Source organism: Diceros bicornis, chromosome 1, assembly GCF_020826845.1.
Source record: "Diceros bicornis minor isolate mBicDic1 chromosome 1, mDicBic1.mat.cur, whole genome shotgun sequence".
Classification (NCBI taxonomy): domain Eukaryota; kingdom Metazoa; phylum Chordata; class Mammalia; order Perissodactyla; family Rhinocerotidae; genus Diceros; species Diceros bicornis.
Window position 1 is genome coordinate 11222510 of NC_080740.1, and position 24878 is coordinate 11247387.

Consider the following 24878-nt stretch of genomic DNA (forward strand, 5'->3'; position numbering starts at 1 on the left):
CTGCCCCAATAGTTTTGCTTTTCCCAGAGTGTCATGTAAAATCATACAGTATGTAGCCATTTTCAGTCTGACTTCTTTTATGTAGCTAATGCCTTGGAGATTGTTCCATGTAGAACTGTGTCAGTGTCTCATTGCTTTTAATGAGTAGTACTCCATGTGTGGATGTATCACATCTGTTTATACATGTGCCTTATAAATTCTTTCGCTATTAATAATTATGTTATTATGATTATTGTAAAAATTTAGCTGTAATTTTAAAGCACTTACTATGTGCCAGGCACTATGGTAGACTTTTACATAACTTAATGCTTAAATAATTTAATGCTGCAAATCATAACGTAATATTTTTTTAACAACAGAGCCAGACTTTAGGTTTGAATCCCATCTCCTCTACTTATTGATTTTATGACCTTGGGCAAGTTACTTAACAGCCTCTAGTTTTACACAGCTGTGCAAAGGAGGTGATAATAGTACTACCCCGTAGGGCTGTTGTGAAGATTAAATAGGTTAATACCTGTAAGTACTTATTGCAGTGTCTGGCTTTTAGTGTTCAGCAAATGTCAGTTATATTTTGTTGTATGCTTTTGGACAGCCGTATAAAGTAGGAGTTAGTATCCCCAATTTAAAGAGGAGACAGGCTCAGAATAGTTTGGACTTTCTCAAAATTGCATCATCACTAACGTGGCAGATCCAAGATTTTAACCCAGCCTTATCTGACTCTAATCTTGGTACTTCCTCCACGACAATACGCTACTTATTATTAAATTAAAACTGCTGAATCTCTTCCTGACAATATGGTAAACTAGACATTCTGAGAGACCATTCCACTAAAATACAACTAAGTCCTGCATAAATTACAAATATGTATATTTTTTCTAGTGCACACAAAAATGAATTTAAAGTTATGGGAAATCTTCAAGACCAAAATAACAACAAGCTGAAGCCAAAGCAGGGCCAAACAAACTGCAAAGCAGGGCTGCCCTGAGATAAAAACGCTGGTTGGGCACAGCTGCTGGAAGACCACATTAGGCCCTGAGTACCGTTAGTAGTGCCACCTTGCTCTCAGTGCAAATAAACACAAATCCTCTCTGGAGAAAAGTCCTCAGATTTTTCAAAGAATGGGTTATTTTAATATTGTCAAATTTTTCTGGCAAAGTAAATGGGAGAATACTCCCAACTCACTCCATAAGGCTAACATAGCCTCAATTTCAGAATCAAAAAAAAGAGAGCAAGAGTTTAACAAAGAAAATTCCAGACCAATTTTATTCCTGGATATAGGTGGGAAAATCCTGAACAGTGTTAGAAAACTAAATCTAGCAATGCCTTTTTTCAAGCATAAAAAATATATGATGAAAAAGATGGGTTTATTTCAGGAAGGAATAATTGTAGTATACCATATTAACAGATAAAAGGAGAAAAACCTTATGATCAACTCAATTGGTTCATAGAAATTTGATAAAAGTCACCACTCAGATATAATCAAATTTCTTTGAAGGTTATGATTTATAGGAATTTCCTTATGTACCCGACAAAAACTCATGAAAAATAGAAGCATTTCTTCAGACCAAGATTCCCACGATCACTACTTCTATTCAATATTGTATTGGAAGTCCTAGCCAGTGTATGTACAGCACAAAAAGAAATAAAACATATAAGTCTTGGAAAGAAAGACAATTTTCAGTATTCACAGTTTATATAATTGACTACATAGAAAATCTGAAAGACTCTGCAGATAAATACGTTGAATTAAGAGTTTTATCAGAGTGGCTCAATATATGATAAAGATACAAAAATCATTTGCATTTCTATATACCAGCATCAAATGATTTAAAAATGTTATTTAAAATGTACAAGGATAAATTATAAAAAGATGCAGCAAATTTAAAAATTTGAAAGATAGGAAAATTCAGTATCATAAAAATTTCAGTTCTTTCTAAATTATCTGTAGATTCACTCGATTTGTAATCAAAGTCCCAATAAGATTTGAGCAAGTTGTTTCTGAAATTTATGTAGAAGAGCACTAGGCCAAGAATAGCCAAAATAGTCCTGAAGAAGAATAAAGCGGGGGAACTTTCTTTCTCTACCAAATATCATGACTTGTTATATAGGAATAGTAATTAGTAAAGTATGGTATTGACTCTGACATAGACACCTAGATAAATTAAACAGAAGAGTCTAACATACCCATGTTTATATGTAGATTTTGTATATGAAAAAAGTGGTGATCCAGTTCACTAGGGAAAGGATCAACTATTTACTAAGACAATTGGTTTTCTCTTTGAAAAATAATGAAATTTTATCCCCTCCTCACACCTACATGAAAATAAATTTCAAATGGATTAAAAATGTGAATAGAAAGGGCAATAGTTTAAAAATTTTGAAAGAAAACACAGGAGAATATTTTTAAGGTCTTGAGGAAGGGAAGAGTTTCTTAAACAAAGCTGAAAGACTGCAACTCATAGAAGAAAAGTTGTATAAATCTGACCACATTGAAATAAAGAGCTTCTGTTCATCAAAAGACATTATAAAGAAAATGACAACCCACATACTGAGATAAAATATTTGCAGCCTATCTAACTGACAAAGAATTTGTATTCTCCTCCTAAGTCAATAAAGTGAAAGACAAGCAACCCAATAGAAAAGTGGGCCAAAGACTTAAGCAGGCATTTCAGAGGATAAATATACTAAATAGCTTTTAACCGTATGAAAAGATGGTCAACTTCATTAATTATCCGTGAAACACTTATTAATGACAAAGGGGGAGAGAGAAACTCTATAGTAGAGAAGCATGGCAGACACTACCTTGTGATCAAAGGGGACAGCATTGGTAATGGTACAAACTAAAATCATACACCACCTGATTAGATGCGATAAGGAAAATACAGGAGCACTTCTGTGTTAGTCCTGCCAAAGGTGCAAACCATGAGGAAATATCAGGCAAACTCAAATTAAGTACATTCTACCATATAACTGACCAGTAATCATCAAAAGTACCTCAAGAAATGACTGAAGAACTGAGAAAGAAGACTAAAGATATGTGACTACTAAAATCATGGGTGGTTTTGCAGTGGAGCCTTTTGTTAGAAAGGATATTATTGGGAATATGGGAAACTGAACGGAGGCTGAGGATGAGAGGGCAGTAATGTGTCAGTGTTAATTTTCTGATTTTGATGCTGCTGTTGTGGTTAAGTAGGAGAATGTTTATAAGGACATTTATGCTCACCAAATACTCAAGTAGTGAGGCAACAGGGGCGTCTTATTGGTAACTTATTTTCAAATAATGCTGTTCCTACAACTTTTCTTTCAACCTAAGAGGTAAATTTTTTTTAAATGCTACAGAGATACCATTTAACATCATTTTAGCAAAAATTTAAAGTTCTAACAGTATCAAGTGTTGGAGAGAAACTGATCAACAGGAACTCTTAAACACTGCTAATGGGAGTGGAAATTAGTTCAAACAATTTATTTTGTAAAAAAAAGTTAAACATTCACATACAGTATGACTGGAAATTCAGATCCCAGGCGTATTACCAAAGAGAAGTTCTACTATATGTGCTCTAAAAATTTTGTGAGAATGTTCATAGCAGTGTAGTTTGTATTATATATGTATATAATCACACAATATAATATTATACAGTGGTAAAAATGAATGAGATAGATGAATCATAGTTACTTAATGTTGAATGAAAGAAGCAAGTCACAGAAAGCTAGCCATAGTGTGATTGCATTTTTATAAGGCTCAAAAATAATGCAGCATTTATACAAGATAATATTTAGGAATATATATACGTGTAATAAAACTTTCTTTTTTAGGGCAAAGGAGTGATTAACACACAATGTAGGATAAGGTTGTGCTGTTGTGAGGAGGCAAGGGGAGCGGGTTGGAGAAGGAGCATGTTGAATGTGCCATATTGGTAATTTTATATTCTGAAGTGGTAGCACTGCAGGAGTTTGATTTATTATGCTTCATAACCTATGTGTTTACGTGTTATATTGTATGTATCAAATGTTACATAAAACTATTTTAAAATTATTGAAACCATGGAGGAGTAATTTAAGGTAGCAGGTTTGGGTCTTCCCTTTTAATGCTGGTAAGAAAACATTTAAGGCTGGAGAGAAGGGGGAAGACAGCAAATCAACCTGCCGGGACATTTTTTGACTATGTAGTCAAAATCAAACAATAAGCAAAAGAAAACCCTGGGGCTAAAGCATCAAAATATTGCTCAGTATTATGTCTTAAGGGCCTAGGTTATTTGAGAATACTTACAACTGCCACTCCCGCAGCCTTCAAGTCCAGCAGGGATAGTCAGATACAGTACTCTAGATGCTGTGATGCCGTGCGCCCTCCCCGTGTAGTTTCCTGACCTAAGTGTGCCAGAGAAGTAGACTTGGGCATGCTGATTTTCTTTGTTTTAAAGAGTCTCTTTGAAGCATAAAATTAAACCCCTCTTAAAAGGCTTTGCTGTTAACTAAAGAGTTCCATTTCTGTTTGTCAGCGCTCCGACACATGAAGAAAACAAGCAAATCGATTATGTAAATAGGTAGACAGCTTTATGAAACACAGACTAGTGACCCCTGGAGCTCGGAGAATCAGTGTTGTACCACATAGATGCTTCCTGACAGCTGTTACATGGGCTTTGTTTATCTGCGATGAATCCGTATATATTGAATCAACATTTAACCTATATGCAAAAGAGAACATTCACAATATGTAATACTGAGCTCACATTCTGAGGCATCGTAAATGAACATTTGCCCTAACAGTCGTCAGTTAGATATATAGGAGTTGTGTGGCCACTAAACATTTTATTTTCTGTTGAAGTAAAGTCCTTTGAAAAGGAGAGGCTATGCTGTAAACTTTATTGTCACAATCTTTACTAATAAGAGGCAGCAATAGACATCTGTCCCAAAGACATTTGACTGAACACATATAATCATCACTTACCTCCCCACAAGGATAATATAGCAAAGCAGCAGAAGAAGAGTTTATATTTGAACATCTCAAAGCACCCATTTTTATATTTTCCACTACTTCAGGATGGATAGTACCATATGGCTGCCACATCAGTGGACCTGTTACTAATAAAGTAGGACTGATGTGTAATTACGTTTTCAGTGATTCATCTGCGAAACACCCTGGGTTATTTTACATGGAAGCATCTGGTTCACATGTGTACAGTGGTTATTCTGTACTGATTGACATCTGTATTCTTCTAATAAAGTCTCAGTTGCACAGATGTGAACTATTGCCTTTCTTATACAGACAAAACCTGCATTTGAAAAACCCTTATCTCGACCCTGAATATGAATATTTCAATGTTCTACACACACGCACACACACACACACACACACACATAACATATGCAGTGTGACTGGAACATAATATAAATATTTCATGCAGTGTATTTCAATTGTTGAACAGATGTATGTAGGCACCTTTATCTCTTTTTATGTTTGTTTATACCTTAACATCTGTTCTCGATTGTAAGCTCAAAGAGGGCAGTGACCATGTCAATTTCACATTATGCAGACAATGTTCAGTAAAGCATAATTCACTTTCAAATGCCTGCTATGGATTTGTCAGTCATAATGGTTACATTAATGACTTGAAGGAAAAATAGAGTTTATAATCTGACTGTAAACACCTTTTGCACTTGAAGAAATATTTGCTGTAAACGGCCTTGCTTTCAATTTCACACATTGTGATTAGCCAGGTAACACGTAACACTACGTTGTTTTGAGCAGAATTAGTTTACTTTATGTTAGAGTAATTCTCTAGTGATATGTGATATAAGACTGCAAAGAGGTAGAATTTAAGGCAAGTTTCATGAAAGACGTGGCATTTTAGCTGATCCTTCACGAGTAGTGGAAGTTGGGCGCGTAATAATGAAGGGAAGACATTTCAAGGGAAGGAAAAAGGGAAAGAGGCGCTGGTTAAGAGCATGGAGGAGGCCAGCAGGCCTGGGTTCAAGTCCTGCCTTGGCCGTTTATAATTGTGAGAACTCGGGTGAGTTGCTCAAATATTTAAGGTTTTGGTTTCTCATCTGGAAAATAGAGACCATAACAGGACATAGGATTATTGTGACAATTATACGAATAAGGAGTTTAGCACAGTACCTGGGTAAGGAGAACATTTAATAAATGTTAGCTTTTACTCTCAGTGATAAATTAGCAACTTTGACTTTCAACAGAATTTTGAATATTGAATTCAAAAACAAACATGGAGAGCAGCTCCAGGTTATGTGTGAAGATCTAAAACTTCTGGTTGGAATTCTTATTTGCACTGAGGAAGGTCAAGGTCCTCTTCTTAAAAAGTCATATTTTTCCCTCTTGAATTATTCTCTTCAATTACACGTGTAGCAGAGTGACATCAGAGTATAATCATGTATGCTTGAATTAAAATATCAGCATCACAATGAATAAGACACTTTTCAATGTGTAATTTACCTTTGTTTTTTAGTCCTAAAAGGACTAAAGCTTTTCCTCTGCATGCCAGGCTCAGAAGCTTTGTCAGCTCTGACTCTTCATGAATCCTCTGAAAAACCCCTCTTTACTTTATTTCCAAATTAATAATAACCATTTATTTCATGTGTAAGAGAGTTTGACCCACACTTCAACAAGCAAACATAAGACACTGATGTCCTGTAATAGGTCATGTGACCTAATCTAATTTCCCCAGGAAAAATGAACAAAAATAGCAGTCAATGTATAACATGAGATCCACCTCTGATGTGTAGTATTAAAACTTTTTATGACTAGGAAGCAAGAGGGGTGGTCTTCAAAGAGAAACCTAAAGAATTTATAATCATTTTCTATTTTGATAAAATACAAGGTTTTTTTTCTTTTTTGTGTTATTTTTGGTGAGGAAGATTCACCCTGAGCTAATATCTGTTGCCAATCTTCCTCTTTTTGCTTAAAGAAGATTCTCCCTGAGCTAACATCTGTACCCATCTTCCTCTACTTTTTGTATGTGGGATGCTGCCACAGCATGGCTTGATGAGCGGTGTGTAGGTCCTGGGAACTTGTGAACCCCAGGCCACCGAAGCAGAGTGCATGAACTTAACCACCATGCCACCAGGCCAGCCCCTAAAGTACAAGTATTTTAATGAATACTCTTCACTTTTCCAGGTTTTAATCACTTTTTTTCATGGGTTTATATGGACAGATAATGTGGTTATTGTTCCAATTAACATTTTTATCTCTTTGTAGTACTTTAATCTTCCTATGGTAAAAATCACATCATTTCAAAAGAAAACTTTCATTAAAAAATAATTTAATTTCCAGGTAGTTAAAAAACGTATATGGCTACTCTCTTGGTTGTAAGCTATATTTCTCCCTTTAGCATTCCTAAGAGTAAAAACTTTCAGGAACTGTAATGTTATAGTCGACTATTTTCAATTAGAATTAAATAGACCTGTTGCCTTAAGAACATTACCTAGAAGGAGTGTATTCAAGGATGTTCATTGAAATGTGGTCTACAATAGGCATTTAAGTTGTATATAATTTTTGACTATGAATCGAGAATCTGTTAAATTTTCAAGGTACCTCAATGTAATGGAATACTATAAGGCCATTAAAAATACTTCTGTAGGGGCCGGCCCGGTGGCGCAAGCGGTTAAGTGCGCGCGCTCCGCTGCGGCGGCCCGGGGTTCGCTGGTTCGGATCCCGGGCGTGCACCGACGCACTGCTTGGTAAGCCATGCTGTGGCGGCGTCCCATATAAAGTGGAGGAAGATAGGCACCGATGTTAGCCCAGGGCCGTCTTCCTCAGCAAAAAAAAGAGGAGGATTGGCGGATGTTAGCTCAGGGCTGATCTCCTCACAAAAAAAAAAAAAAAAAAATACTTCTGTAGACCTATAATTATTGACAAAGGTATTCCCCAATGAATTATTAAGAGATATATGATACAAAGTACTTTTCATAGTATAATTATTTTCAAAAGAATGTGTATATATGTATATAAATTCAAAAGAGATATACACAAAAATATCAACAGGTAAATGGACAGAGGATGATCTTTATTTTACTCTATTTTTCTGAAATTTTTTAAGTCTTTCAATGTACAAATACTACTTTATATACCAAAAAATAAATAATTTTTGTTGTTGCTTGCATCCACTGGGATCTACATGGGATTTAGAATTTCTGTATTTGAAACCCTAGTCTTCTTAAGAAGTGATTAGGGAAATTCATTATTTCTTTTTACCAAATGTTTATTTTAAGTAGTTACTATTTCACCCTAAGGAATATTTATTTGATTATGACTCAACACCCAAAATAAGTTAAGGAGAGGAGGTAATATGGAAAATTTAGATTCATAACTTTGGGTGAAACCTAAAAGCTAAACTATTCTTTTCTTTCCTGAAAATACAATACTGGAATTTTGGATCTAGAAGAAGCATTCCAGATGTGGAAATAACCTTTTAACCTCACTCCGCCTAAACATTGGGTATTTGGATTGGGTTTATCTGGATTTCTGATAGTGTCTATCATTATTTTAATAAAATTCCTAAGAATATAAATATACTTTTTCCTTAAATATTCAGTGTTCTAATACAGCAACCAATTCCATTTTCTTTATAAGAAAAGTTGCTTAAGGAAAGAAAACAGTTATTGCTGTTATGAATAAGAATTACTTTTAATCATTAACAGCCAAGTATCTCTTCAGAAGTTATAAGAAATTACCATGCAGTAAACGTCAAATAGTATTTTATGTGTAACATGATAATTTTTATGTTTACATCTGCAAATATAAATAAGCCTTCTGTAAGGAAAGATGTGTTCTTGACACCTAGATTTGGAACTTAAAATATTTTTTAATCTTATAAATCAATATTTTGTACATAATACAAATTTCATCATAGCATGTTATATTTGTTTAAATATATTTTTGCTCAACTTGATTTGCAAGATTCTCAAAGTCTAGAGTTATGTTTTATTTATTCATCTCAGAGGCTAGCACAGTACCTGACACTGACAAAATATTGGTTGAAGTAGGGAATGTATGAAAAACAGGTTCTTATAATTGTGTTGACTATTAGTTCTCATGATGACTACTTTCTAATAGTTCGTTTATACCACAGGCTGAATAGTCTTTGTAGAATGGTCTAAGAAAATCTACTATTTAGGGGCCGGCCCCGTAGCATAGTGGTTAATTGCATGCGCTCCACTGCTGGCAGCCCGTGTTCAGATCCTGGGCACGCACCAATGTCCCGCTTGTCAGGCCATGCTCTGGCAGTGTCCCATATAAATTAGAGGAAGATGGGCACAGATGTTAGCCCAGGGCCAGTCTTCCTCAGCAAAGAAAAAAAAAAAGAGAAGGATTGGCATGGATGTTAGCTCAGGGCTGATCTTCCTCACAAAAAAAAAAAGAAAGAAAATCTATTATTTATAACATTTCTGAAAAATGTGCCCTGAGTTTAAGTTTTAAAATAAACTTTAAAAAACAACAACTCTTTCCTAAGTTGTAAATCTCCTGTATGTGGTAAACTAACGTTAACAGCCATGGTTCCTGCCTTCTGGAAACGTATACTCTTACAAATGGGATTTTTAATTGTTCCTTCTACTCACTTCCAAGTTTCTTAAGTATAGAAGAGGGTTCAGTGGTAGAACAGGAAATATCTTTTTTCTTTTACAATATAACAAATGGGCCTGATTTTACAGAAAGCAATAAAAGAATGCACTATATAGATGGCAATTTAAAAGAATTAAGATTTAAGATTTTCTCTGTTTTCCATCCATAGAGGCTCAATAACATTTTGAGGGGAGGTAATATATATTTTAAGGGAAATAATGATCAGACTGGAGAATCCAGCTGAATATTTTCCATGCATGTTTATACCCTGTTCAATTTTCATGGTTGTCTTTTAGGGCTGCATGTGAATTTATGGATGACAGCTTTCCTAATTCTAAACAATTAGAATTTCTTGGTTCAACATTTAATTTCTGTTTATGGTTTCTGGTTTTTGAAATCTGATTCTCCTTCTTGATTAGTCATTGATTGTGAGATTGATGGTGATAATTCCCTATTGCTAATAGGGTTCACATTTCTTCTCAGAAGAAAGGATGTACAGAGCTGAAGATTTTATTTCACTTTGACTTCTACTTGCATTATTAAGGAAAGTATGATTGCTTACTTTTCCTTGTTGTTTCTCAATAGCCAGATAGAAGAGGTTTAAATTGACTAACGTTCCTAAATAATAATAATTTAATTAAACTTAAGTTAACAGAAAATCCAACTAACTAGAGTCTTCCAGTAGTTGGGTTCTGTGTGTTTACTTAGAAACTTACCAGCATTTGCTAGTGAGGCCTTTAGCCGTGAGGATTGAAACACCATTCATTTGTGCATACCTCTCCCTTCCCAAACATTCCAGTAAAGTGGGGTATAAATAAACTAATGGTATTAGAGTGAACTTGTAAGCATATAAATTAATAAACATCAAAACTACTTGGAAAAATAAATAATTTAAGTTACTTCATAATGGAAAGTGAGCTAACTACTGGCCAGCAATATTGTCAGAAATTAAAATTTCCTTGCTGAAGCATAAATGAAATTTAAATTTATTTTTTGTGATGGTATTTCTAAAAAAGTCTATATTATTGCCCCTCTGATCTGAAATGGATTTTATTCTGTGTCAATTATATATGAAACTAGCTATAGTTATTTTCACACTCAACTACAAGAGAAAAAAAGGCAGACACCCTCAACAAGAGAATTTTTAGTCAACGTCAACAGACACGTAGTTCTTTATTCTAGGAACTGTGCCAAATTCAGAATGAAACAATGATTCTACATCATCGTCCCTGTTCTGGAGTAGCTTACAATATAAGTGACAAGGATGTGCAGAATTAAATTCTGTGGTTGATACTCCTTCCATTGAGACGTAGTTTCTATGTCTCCTCCTCTTGAATCTGGGTGGGCTTTTGACTCATTTGTAAACGGTAGAATGCAAGAGAAGTGATGCTGTGTGATTTCCAGAGGCCAGGTCAGAAAAGGCAACCTTGTGCTTAGAGCCCTAAGCATTTCTGTAAGAAGTCTGACTATGCTAGGCTGCCGTGCTGCAAGGAAGCCGAACCACCAAAGACTCTCCACTAGCCAGTCCTAGTCTTTGAGGGCTCCCAGCCCAAGCGTCATATATGAGTGAGTGAGCTTCTAGAGGATTCCAGCTCCCAGCCGTTGTGTCAGCCCCAGTTTTCCAGTACTCCTAGCTAAGGCCCTGATACCATGGCGCAAAGACAAGCCATCTCCATTCACAGAAAGTATAAGCACAATCAAATGGTCACTGTTTTGTGCCACTAAGTTTAGGGTGGTCTGTTACATAGTAATGATTGGAACTGGAACAAAAATCTACTTGATTTAGAACGTACTATTGGAAAATAGGAGATAATTAATTTCTCTGCCTTGGAGAGTATGGAAGGCTTCCCAGAAGCAGTGACATCTCAACATGGCTTTTAATGATGAGTAGGAGCTTGCTAAGTAAAGAAAGCAGGAGAAAGAGTCCTCAAGCTGGAGGAGCTGTGTGGAAAAGTACTGCAACGAAGAGAGAATGATACGTTTGGTAGACGAGCATTGGAGAGTTGGAGCCAGAAAGGCAGACGTGAAGCTGTGCCAAGGTAGTTTCAACCATAGCCTTGAAGGAGTAGAAAGTAATAATCAGACTTGTGTTGTAGAAAGATAACTAATTAGCAGCAGCTGGAAGATAGGCTGAGGGAGAAAGAAATAAAAGGAGAAAAGTTAATAATTATGTAGTTCAGATGACAGAAGATCAAGACTGAGATCTATAGCTTTCTTATAGCAGCAAATAAGGTCAGTTAGGTAACAATGGTTGTTTGAATTGTTAATTGATTATTTACTGAATTTGTATAAGTCTTAATAATTAAATGCTACAGCCAGTCCTACATTTTGGCCAATCAAACCAATGCCTTTACAAAATGTTGACTTCATTAAATTTGTTAATATAAAAGCTTCCTCCACTATGAATTTTAGAGAATTATGATTAACTAATACTATTTTTCTTAAGGCATTGATTGCAGTAGGACATTTAAAGAAATAAGACCAAATTATATCAATTAATGCACTAATAGAACCATATGCCATACTTACTTTGCTTCTTCAAAATACACATTAGTTCAGTACCAAATCTTGAAAAAAATGGTAATATATGTAATCATAAAGATATCATAATGAGAAAATGCATATAGTGCACTTAGTAAATATAGTTATGTAAACATAACACACAACTGTAGTCAACAGCTTTCTGTGTGGATTTGATTGACTTAAATAACATTTGAGATTACTTCACATATTTTTAGTATGATAAATAAAAGTTTAGTAGTGACATTTGAACTTTTATTGGAATCGTAATACCATACATGTAATAAACTTTTCAAGGGCAAAAAGGTTAGATAGGTCTTTCTCCAGTTATTCTGAGCATATAGACTAATTCTCCGTGGCTGTACTGCCATATCTACACAGTGAATTGCTACCAATTGTAGATACAGTGATTTGTTTTAAAAACATTCTGCCTCCCTATGTAGTTTGGTTTTGCTTTACAATTTGGTTATATTTTTTAAATCAACTGAAACGTTTAGTCTTTTTCATTCAAAATAAAAGTCCAGGGAATTTTGTGGATTATTTCCATCTGCCTTCTTACAGTGCTCTGACTCCTTTCTGCCATGTTTCTTTATGAAAGAGGGAAAGAACATCTCCTAGAATTTGAGCAGTGACTCTCTTTACTTTCACTCATAATACCAAGTTGAATTAGTAACTTTGTGAAGAAACAGTTTTCTAGTTTGTTCATTTTATGTATCTGTTATATAATATTCATTTTGTATAAAAGTTATATGATATTGGTGACGTTACAAAATAGCCTGTCTTATTTAAAAAGTCTGGCTGCAGAATTATCCTTAGTCACCCATTCCATGAAAAGCCTAGGAAAATACTGAGGAAGGATTTGGGGCCGACTGATATTCAACAAATCAAAAGGGGAGGAGATAGGATGGCCACAGCACAGGATGGCACTGATAACAGGTTCGCTGCTTTGTGAGCAAAGGAATTAATTAGACCAGGTAATTTTGAGAACACTAAGAATAAAGTGCACTGGCAAGGACTAAAATAATGGAAAAATCTGTAAATTAGAGAAGAAACTGAATTCTCTTACCGTGAAACAAAAGACAGTAGAGCTTTAAAAAGGAAAAAGAAGAGGAGAGGGAGGAGAAGGACAAAGCTGGGTATTTATTTGCCAGGAAAATACATTCTTATTTATTTATTTGTGGGCAAAAAAACAATTACCAGTGAAAAAATTCACCAAGTATTTTATTTCCCTGAAGAGAAAAAGTAGATGTTTTTTAGAATCAGTTTGGGTCTGGTGTCACGAGGTCACTCAAAGCACGTGGTCAGGACGGACCACGGTAACTTGCAGGCCCAGTGCAAAATGAAAACGCAGAGCCGGTTTGTTCAAAACTATTAAGAATTTCAAGATAATGACAGCAGAACATTAAACCAGGGATGAGGCCCTTCTAACCTTGTGGCCCGGTGTGACTGACAGCCCAGGTCACAGGCCCATGAGGGTGGCCTTGTCTGTGGTTCTTGAACAGCCTGACTCTTGAGAACCATCTAGGGAAACACAGCACTCTGTTGTGTTATCCCCCAGACAGAGGCTGCCGTGAGTGCATGTTTAGGAGAGCTCGGCAGCTCACTGTTACTTCCATCTTGGATTGTTTGTTTGCTCCCCTTTGTATCTCAAGCATCTAGCACCGTCTCTGACCCTTGGTCAGCACTCAAAAAATAGTGGATGGGTAGGTGATGAGTGATGATAGTTGCCAGCTTGTCTTAGTGGTTCTAGTTCAGTTCATCTCTAGCTAGGAAGACCCAGTGTGGGTTCTTTTGAGCTTCGTGTCATATTACACAGACGTTGCAGATGCCTCCTCCAGCCAGCTTGAGGGTTTCTTTCAGCTATGGGCTTTGCATGTGCTGCTCTTACTCAACCTGTTTCTTGAGATTATCTTGAAACATATTTAAGCTGATAGATTAGAATAACAATTGGGCCTTAAGCGAGTTAAGGCTGGAGGGGTATGCAGAATAATGCTTCTCCCCCACAAAGATGTCCACATCTTCGTTCCTGGAACCTGAGATGATATTAGATCACATGGCAAAGGGAAATTAAGGCTGCAGATGGATTAAGATTGCTAATCAACTGACTTTAAAAGTAGCTAAATTATCCTGGATTATCTAGGTGGGTCCAGTGTCTCACAAAGGCTCTTAAGTGGCAGAGGCAGAGGGAGAGTCAGAGAAAGAGATGTGACAAAGGAAGCAAGGTCGGAGTGAGGGAATGTGAGAAGTCCACCTGCAGTTGCTGGCTTTGAAGACGGAGGAAGGGGGCAGCCTGTGAGGCTGGAAAAAGCAGGGAAACAGACTCCCTGGTAGAGCCTCCAGAGAGGAACACAGCTCTGCCAACATCTTGATTTTAGCCCAGTGAAATCTGGGTCAGACTGCCAACCTCCAGAACTGTAAGATAATGAATTTGTGTTGTTTTAAGCCACTATGTTATGGTAATTTGTTACAGCAGCAGCAGGAAACTAAAACAGCTGTTTCCATACTGTGGCGAAATGATCACTCCTGGTCCCTGGTTCGTTAGAAATCACCAAACTCCATTGCTCGGTATTATTGTCTGCCCATGTTTTCTCCACTTCTCTTGGTAGCCAAAAGTAGAGTTCTGTCTTCTTTTTCTGTGTTTTTATTTTCCTTCATTGGACCATTAAGTTTTTGGGTTCAGGCTAGTAAATGTTATATTCCCAGGGAAGCAAGTAATGCAGTCTGTTCCAGAGAACACTGGTTTCTTGGAATATTAATAGTTGAGAGATAGTGAGAAAAGAGGCTTTGGCTGCCAAGTTCATTTGTAAAACCCAGGATAAACAAGCTCTTTTTTTTTTTTTCTTAAAGCACTTTAAAAAGATACAATCTATGTATAAGGTTTAAAAAAAATCTCAACAGTTTAAAAGAAAATTCAGCAAAAAGTATCTCTGTCCTTCAGCCCAAGGTTCTCTCCTCAGAGTCAGCCATTACTAGTTTTTTGTGAATCCTTCCAGAGTGATTCTGTATACATATAAACACACATACACATATATACACACACTCTAATTTCCTACACATACTCTTCCACACCCTGCTTTTGTGTTACCTAATAATTTAATTAACAAGTTTATTTATGGAAGAACTTCCATGGCTTTTAATGTATAATATGCACATGAAACACTTAGAGAACTTAGTGGAGAAAAATAAATATTTTCCCAAATATTTTGGACCACAAATTTCATTTTTTAGAGTGTCTCTTGGAACCACTTTTTGAGACACACTGCGCAACATTCCTCTCGAGTAGGAATAAGAATTAGTGACCCCCATACACGGATGTCGCATGAAGGGTATGGGTTTTGGAGTGGGGGAAACCTAAGCTAATATCCTGGCTCCACCGTTGACCTGCCTGCCTGCTGACTTCCATGCTTACTGGCTGTGTGGCTTTGGGCAGGTTGCTTGACTTTATTGAGCCTTCTTGTTAATACTGTCTACCTCATTTATTCAGTCATTTGTTTATTAATTAATACATGCAATCATTGGAACATTTATGAACCAGGTCAAAGAAAGCAGAGTCTCTCCACTTGAGAAGCTTCTAGTCTAGTCAGGGAGACTTCATTTGTAGCACACCAAGCAGCAATAAGCAATGGCCTGTCTTAAAGTTGTGGAGAATAGTTTTCTACCAAGATGACAGTTTTCTACTTTTATAGGCATAGATCAACAGTAGCAAATGTCACCTATACCATTTCAAAACTTATAAGGAATGCAGGAAAAAGTGTTTAATATAGGGCATTTCAGGTATTGATTTTTTAAAGCATGTATGGACTTTGATATTGATCATCTAATGAATTACCAGAGTAATGTTATTTATTTGAATAAAGTACAGTGAGTGACAAAATCTTTCAATTTATTATTATGAAATTCCTACAGGGGCTGGCCCAGTGGCACAGGTGGTTAAGTGTGCGTGCTCAGCTGCAGCAGCCCAGGGTTCACCGGTTCGGATCCTGGGCGCCCACCGACACACTGCTTGTTGAGCCATGCTGTGGCGGCGTCCCATATAAAGTAGAGGAAGATGGGCCCAGATGTTAGCTCAGGGCCAGTCTTCCTCAGCCAAAAAAAAAAAAAAGAGGAGGACTGGTATCGGATGTTAGCTCAGGGCTGATCTTCCTCACAAAAAAAAGAAAGAAAGAAATTCCTACATAAATTTTGGCATCCTTGTAAATTATGGACATATTTATCTTAATCATTGTGACTTTAAAAATTGACTTTGTATAGAACTAGAGATTTTTATTTTCAAATTCATAATGCATATATTTTACAGGGAAATTTTAGAATTATCATCCTTTTCCAGTATCTATAAAGCATATAAGGGCATTTTAGCAATAAATGTATTCACTCTTTGTAATTCTCCTTTCTTTGTTTCATTCAAAATTACTTAGCGTATTTCCATTATCATCTTGCTCTTGATAAATTTGAACAGCAAAGTAATATTCATTAGAAAAAAATATCTTTAGGAATTTAATTGAAAATAACTAATGCAGTTTCTTTTATTTGCCATTTTGGTTGCCAAAAAGAAAGTTTCAACTTCTTTTCTTTCATTTTCTCAGGCCAGTGAAATGCCATCTGGGCCTACCAAATTCCAGACAATGGTCAACATTTGTTTTACTGAATCTTGATGACTTCAGTCAGTTAATTTATTTAGGAGATGCTTTTGGTTTTTATAAGGTCAACTAGAAATTTGTAGCTACTTTTCTCTTTTATTTGAAGAATAAATATTTTTTAAAATAGTGAAATTTGATTTGAAAATATGGTGGTAACTTTGATGTGTCAAATCTTTAAGCACATTATTTAAAACTTTTCCATTTAAAAGATGTTTCTATGATTGAGTTTTTTCCATAATGGCAACTCTGTTAAGGTCAGAATGATAGCTGACTAGTTATTTAATGGTAGCAAGTACCTAATACTTTGATTTGGCTGTTTTTTGTGATTGTTTTGATAAACGTTTGATTTGTTACCTCCTAAAAAACAAACCAGTAGATATTTGGCTTTTATGATTACCAAATAATGTATGTTCCAGCCAATGCTCGGGTCTGATTCTCTCCCAACTCATTGCTCTTACTTCACCCCTCATCTTCATCCCTCACATTATAAATATATATAAGACTTATAATATATATATAAGACTTAAGACTTCCTTCTTCCCAAAAGAAAACATTGCCTATTCTTCTTGTCTCTAATAAATCACAAGCATAGCAGCGTCCTTCCAGGCTATTCTTCTCAACTCCAGATAATTCATAGCGGGTGAAAATAATTTACCTAACGTGTGTTTACAGTTTCAAAGTTGTATAAAAAGCCAGAATTTAGGTTGCAAGTGGAAACAGCACAAACTGTTGGCACACAAAATAAACTTGGCCCTTAGCTTCTGTGACAACCCTTCTCATAGCTCTCGAATCATTCCTTTTCAATCTTGTTTTACTCATTTCTCTCTCTAGCTGTCTGCCCTGCACTTTGAATATTCTCCAGGATTCCATACTAAACTTTTTTCTCTGGTAGACTCTCTCTGGGCAATCTCTTCAGCTCACTCATTTGCCTTTAGTGGCAGGGATGTGGCAGTGAGTGCTGTCTCTGTACGTGTAGTCCAGACATCTCTCCTGAGCTCTACACTGATATACTCGTTTACCGAATCGACATCTCTCTCCATTTAGATATCCTGCAGTCACTTCAGACTCATCCATTGTGTCTAAAATGGAACCCTTTATGCCTAATACTAAACCTGCCTCTCTTCTGTGTCACCATCTTCACAATAGCTGAAGTTACAAGACTCAGAAAACTGAGAGCATTATCAAGGAAGAGCAAATAAGATCCAGAATTATCACATACATGCACAGATACACTGACACACCACACACCAGGATTCAAAGAGTCATATTGTAGAGTTTTGCGTGTTTTTGAACTTTAAATAGAATCATATTTTGTGTATTTTTTTGTACTTGACTCTTGTGCTCAACGTTATGTTTGAGATTCACGCATGAGTGTAGCTGTATCGTAGTCCATTGTGTGAAAACTATGACTTATTTGCCCATTTTCCTGTGGAGACATTTGGGTAGTTTTTAGTTTTTCACTGTTACCAACAATGCACCTCTGAACATTTGTGTACATATCTCCTGACACACACATGCAAGTGTTTCTCTAGAGTATGTACCTAGGAGGAGAATTCCTGAGTTATAGGTACTTACGTCTTCATCTACCTTGGCAGTTATTGCCAAATGGTTATCCAAAGCGGTTGCAAATGTTTACATTCCAACCGGTAATCATTTATCTTGTTATTCCATGTCCTCCGTGATCTTTGATATTGTAGGACATTTTAATTTTTGCTAATCTGTTGTAAAATTACTTACTAATGGTTACTAATGCTTATTTGCCCCCACTCTTTCCTCTTTTTGGAAGTTCCTGTAAGTCTTTGGCATATATTTTTTACTTATGTTGGATTTTTTAAATTGTTGGTAGGATTTCTTTGGATAGTAATCCTTTGTTAGTAGCGTGTATTGCAGTATCTCCTCCCAGTTTGTGACTTGTCTTTTCATTCTCTTTAAGGTGTCTATTAGTGAAGTCTATTAGACTTACTTCTAATATAACTGAATTTATCAATTTTTACCTTTATGGTTTCATTTTCTGCCTTTAAAAAGAAGAAAACTTCCCTATTCTAAGATCCTAGTAACATTCTCCTTTCTTTTCTTCTAAATGCTTTAAAGTTTTGCCTTTCTCATTTAAATGTTTAATTCACCTGGAATTGAATTTTATGTGTATTGTGTGGGTAGAAATATAGTTAGGCCACATAAAAATTGACTTTTGATTTTTGATTTCAGAACCATTGTTTGTGTCATAGTCAAATGAGCATGATTTGTCAAGTGTCACGGTGCCATCAGTCATTACACATTTTCCTGGACCTCTTAGTTTGCTCAGATAGGCACCTTGACACGTTTCAGAAATATTATTCTCAGAATATGTTATAAAATGCAAGTAATCCACTCTAAACAATACTAATACTTCTCGTTTGAATAAGAAAAATTGATATTCCAGCCATAGTAATATTTTAAACTTGGCTGAGAAAATGTCTTGACAAAATGAGCCAATAACTGGAAATACCATTTTAGAAGATGTTGGTGGGCCAGCCCTGGTGGCCTAGTGGTTAAGTTTGGCGCTCTCCACTTCAGTGGCCCGGGTTCAGTTCCCAGGCGTGGACCTACACCACTCGTCTATTAGTGGCCATGCTGTGGCAGTATCTCCCATACAGAAAAAAAAAGAGGAAGATTGACAGTGGATATTAGCTCAGTGCGAATCTCCCTCAGGAAAAATAAAAAGATGTTGGTAATTCAACTCCCAAAAAGTTGAAAGAGAAGGCAATCATTCATTCTAACATTTTAGAGAAACTTTCTCAGAATAAGATATTTCTTTTGACAAATTTGACTTTTGATCTACACTATTCATTGTTAGTTAGATGGTGGTTGTACAATTTTGATCAAGTTGTCGTAATCGTTTGTGTGTCTCTGTGTGTGTGTTTTAACGCAATGTGAAATCAAGCTAATAGAACATAGAACTGCAGTTATGTTATTGAGAACAGAAGCCATCTTTTAGTGAGGTTGTCATCATCTGAAGAAGTTTCATTTTATTCTCTTTACTTGAAATAGTCCTTATATTTGAGCCTTTAACTCTACAAAGATGGTTTCTTATTCTGTCATTTACCTTTCTTCTTTAATTCACATTATTTACTTATTCAAATATCTGTTTGATATTTGAGTATTTTGCAAAGTAGTCTGTGCTCGACTATTTGAGCACAACTGTCACAGAATTCAGGGGCTGAAAGAACTCCAAGATCATTTATAGTAACCCTAACTTTCCACAAATTAAGAAACTGAGATCCAGAAAGGTGCAGTCACCTGATAAAAATCTCAGTGTGGTGGAGCATGAATAAAGATTTCCTGACCCTGGATTCAGAATTGCTCCTGTTGAATCATGTTGTTCGTAAAAACTATCTGAAAATCTACCTGAATCCTAAATACTGATATAATGTTCATAGAGATTCCTAATGGGATAAATCACTGTGAACAGATTTATATGACACCATCTTTGCCTTGAAACTACTTATAAAATTTTTAGGATGAAAAAACTAAAATTTGAAAAAAATATGAATTTTTTAATTTGAAAAAAAGTAAAGAAAGTAAGAAGTTTAACTGGAAGCTTCCTGTGAGCAAGAATTATGTGTTACCTTTGTCATATTTCTTATATTTTCCTAACGCAGTGAGCTGTTCATAGTACATACTCAACAAATATTGATTAAATGAATAAAACTATATATTGAAATATAAAAACTTAGCAAAGGATCTGAACATAAATTTTTCCAAAAAAAGATGTACAGATGGCTAAAGACACATGAAAAGATGTTCAACATCACTAATTATTAGGGAAATGCAGATCAAAACCACAATGAGATATCACCTCACACCCATGAGAATGCCTATTATTACAAAGACGAGAAATAATAAGTGTTAGAGAGGATGTGGAGAAAATGGAACCCTTATACACTGCTGGTGGGAAGGCAAACTGGTGCAGCCACTATGGAAAACAGTATGAAGATTCCTCAAAAAATTAAGAATAGAACTATTATGTGATCCAGCTATTCCACTTCTGGGTATTTATCCAAAGAATATGAAAACACTAATTTGAAAAGATATATGCACTCCTATATTCATTGCAGATTTATTTCCAATAGCCAAGACATGGATATAGCCTAAGTGCCCATCAATGGACGAATGGATAAAGAAGATATATATATATTTATACACAAAACAAAAAGATGAAATCTTACCATTTGTGACAACATGGGTAGACCTTGAGGGTTTTATACTAAGTGAAATAAGTCAGATGGAGAAAGACAAATACCATATGATTTCACTCGTGGAAGATAAAAAACAAGAACAACAAGAACAAACAAACAAACACATAGATACAGAGAACAGATCAGTGGTTACCAGAGGGGAAGGAGGCGGGGAGGAAGTGATAAAGGGAGTCATCATATAGTGACGGATGGAAACCACACATTTGATAGTGAACACGATATAGTGTATACAGAAGTTGAATTATAATGATGTACACCTAAAATCTATATAATATGAACCAATGTTACCTCAATTAAAAAAAAAAGAAATATAGAGTGCAGACATTAGTTACTTTGAATGATCAGAGAAAAGAAAAATCAGCCTGAATGTGGAAAGTAAAAAAAAAGAAATTCTTAGTGGAAGATTTACAACTTAAAGTAGGCCATAACTAATGGTGGTAATTTAGTTAGACAGAGACGAACTCCCAAGTTTCAAATTACTTGTTTAGCTCACTTTCTATTAAGACTTTAGATACAGGTTCTCTGAGTTATTTGCTTTCAAATTTCACCTCTAAGCATGAATTCTTGGAATAAGCATGTTCATGAAAAAATAACTTGATAAATATGCTAAGATTGTTATATTGTTTATAAGAGCATTAAAAAATGGGACCAACCCAAATATTCATGAGTGGATTAATGGTTAGTATATCCAAGTTAAAATTAATGATGAATATAGATCTATATTTTTCAACATGTAATGACATTGCTAATATATTGTGGAGTAATAACATCAAGCTGCAAAATTATATGTAGAGAATATCTCATTTTTGAAAAAAAATAAATATAAAATACAAATAATGCAACAATGGGATAATGTACATTTTTATTTTCCTCTTTATGCTTTTCAGAATTTATAAAAAGTCTTACAATAAACATTTATTACTTATAAAAATGATTACACTTTTTTTTGATTGTGAGGAGAGTTCTAAATGTACTCTGCTGACTAACCAGATATGAAAGCTGTAGAGCAATGACCTCCATTCATGGAACGACTTTCATTGAGCACCTAATACGTACTAGGCACTAAGAACAAAAGAGTCAAAATCCGTTTCTTAAGCTCCTCACGACTTGAGGAGGAGATGAGAATCATAAATGGAGCATCAGGAATCTGTTTCCTTCAGACTTGTCTCTTCAGAGTAGTCCTTTTGTCTGATGCTGATTTATTTTTTTTTAACTAAACTGATAGATCTCTGTGTTCTGGTTGTACAGTGTCTAGACTACGAACAAAATTGCTGAGGTTTTTCCGTGTCTGACTTTTTAATTGAAATAATTCAATTCTCTATTTTTGCCTAGGAGGAGAAAAAGCAACTCTAAGACATTTAGGGCCAGAGAAAAATGTTTAATGTGTTTGGAGTTGACATTGAAAACTTATACATGTAATAATTATACTTTTATTCTGTACTGTATCATTTTCTCCTCCCCTGGAATATATTTTTAGATATTTAATTACATGTTACAGTAATTATGTCCGTACGTATTGTTAATTTTAACATTGAAACTCCCGGGGGTTAGTACTTGTCATCTTGACAATGCCTTAATGCCTAGCACCTTGGCATTCCTGTGAGAGTAATGTTGTCTGAACTTGGTTTGCTCAGGATAAGACAGAACACGTCCCAGGTCTAGTGGCAGCCGACCATGGATATTTGTATGCAGTCACGAGGCCAAGGAGGACCCTGTCGTGACTTCATTTTTAATAATTTGTGCAACTAAGAATGAGTGCAGGCTTTTTGAAATACTCATAGTCTGAACATACTCAATGTTTGGGGATTTTTAATTGGCTATTCTTTTAAATTAAAGTTGCTATTAGCAGGAGCTGTTTTGTAGTTTATGCAATATTAGCAGCTAATAATAATAGTTTCCAGATGTTTTGTGGGAATTTACAAGCATTTTTATTATAACACCTCATTTAATCTTTAGACTGCCTCTGAGGCAGATATTATTATCTCAGTTTTAGAGGTGAGGGAACAGAAGTTCAGTTAGGTTAAATGACTTGCCTGAAGTCACAGAGCTAATAAGAAAGAGACCTGGATTCAAGTCTGTATGTCCTGACTTCAAGTCCTGTTCTCTTTCAGCTCTCCCAAGCTGCTATGGCTCCTCCTCTGCCTTTGAAGTTGGAAATATGAGGGTATTACTGAGTATTACTGGGTTGACTCAACCTAGTCATAATTGCCCCTGTGGCCACCTCTAATTGTGAATATTAAGCATATTTTATTTAGGTTCCATAGAGAACCACTGACAAGGTATATACCAGGGTATAAACATGTGTTGCGAAGCTGTCCTGATTGAGCTCTGTTACCCTCCAGCTCACCGTTTTTAAGACCAGTTAACAGTCAGTGATCTTGCCTTTTATCCTAGGACACAAAGAGAACATTTACTTATAGAGGTCAGTCCATTGATGTAGTGCCTGCAGTCCTGAAACTGAATAAAAATGAGTTACTAAATGAAGATACAGAGATTCAGTAAATGAATGTGGACCAACAGCATTTCATCAACAATTGCTAACCGTGCAGTCATTATTAGATATGTACACGCTGATAATCAAATGACCACTGAAGGAAATTCATGTGATCAGAACTTCCTGCTGTTAAGAGATTAAAATGCATGGTAATAGGTAGAATTTAAGGGAGCCAAAGGAAAATGTAAATTGTGGTGGAATTATTAAAGCAATGGCTTGAGAAACCTTATATCTTGGTGTAAAAATACAGCACAGAGATATTTCATTTCTTGACCTTAATTATGAATATTGTTGTAGGTCCTCGAATTTTTGTTAGCTCAGAATAGAGACAAATTAATCTTAAAGCAGTTAAAAAAATTAAATTCCCTTCATCTCTCTTTTTTTATGTTAAGGCAGCATAGGGAAATAAATCTCTGAACCAATTCTGAAACAGAAATTTTAATTTTATTTCACTCATGTATCTCTTAATTTTCTTTTACTTTATATGGAATTTTTAAGAATAAAATTATCTTGATTTTCTTTTTGCTCTAGGCTTGAACCTCCAGTACCTGAGACGTTGAGAAAGGAGCACAGCTCAGCTGAAAACATGTCCTTAGAAACTCTAAGAAACAGTAGTCCAGAAGACCTCTTTGATAAGATTTAACTGTCTCGAAAAAGTACTTTGATGTGCACTAGACTATGTTTTCTATTCATTTCTTTAAACTGAAAAAGCAAAATTTCAACTCAGCAGCAGCTATTACTGCACCTTACAATTTAATTACATACACACTGAGTTGAAACCATTGTGCAGAATGGATTACACGTGTGTATGAAGATATGATTTGATGACAGTGGTACATTATTCTAAACTGTTCATTCAGCATGCCTATAATTACATAAAATCTCAGACTTTTTGTTGCAAAGGACACATTTATCTTATTCAGTTCACACATATTATATGTGGTAGCTGTCTAACATCCTATCTAGGAAGATTTTGGAAACAGGACAAAGAAAATGTCTACAGTGCTTTTTTGAATAGTTATATTCTGAACCATGATGTTTGAGCATTTTAATTTGTGGAATGACGTATAAAATCTATTTTTAGTTTGTACACGAACAACCTGAAAATCTGATGATAAAATTTTTGATTCATTGAAGATTTTGTGTTCTTAATAAAGTGTTATTTAGCTTAACTTTTTCCTGTATAAAGACCTGTTACTATAGTAAAGTGCTTATTAATGTAAATGTAGCCCCCTTAGCCCCCTTTTGTATCAAAAAAATTACGTTTTTCAGAGATTGTCGATAAAAGATTTAACACGTACATGGGCCTTCTTTGAAGACAAGGACCGTGTCATATTCACTTATCTATCCTCAGTAACATCTGGCACTTGTGTTTTTAATATTCACTATTCCTACTTCCTAACCTCTCATTCTGTCTT

General features: G+C 35.4%; 1 protein-coding gene across 6 annotated transcripts in view; it reads left to right on the forward strand.

The window, feature by feature from the left end:
- The window catches only part of XRCC4 (X-ray repair cross complementing 4), a 232211-nt gene extending 207615 nt beyond the window's left edge, over positions 1-24596 (forward strand). For 5 of the 6 annotated variants that reach the window (XM_058525411.1, XM_058525367.1, XM_058525208.1 and 2 more), the window contains 2 exons: positions 16678-16719; positions 23992-24596. In XM_058525411.1, the coding sequence (XP_058381394.1) occupies positions 16678-16719; positions 23992-24103 (154 nt within the window). In that variant the 3' untranslated portion in view covers positions 24104-24596. The remainder of the gene's footprint in view (positions 1-16677; positions 16720-23991) is intronic. The other variant, XM_058525446.1, reaches the window with a different exon arrangement.
- The last annotated feature ends 282 nt before the right edge of the window (positions 24597-24878 follow it).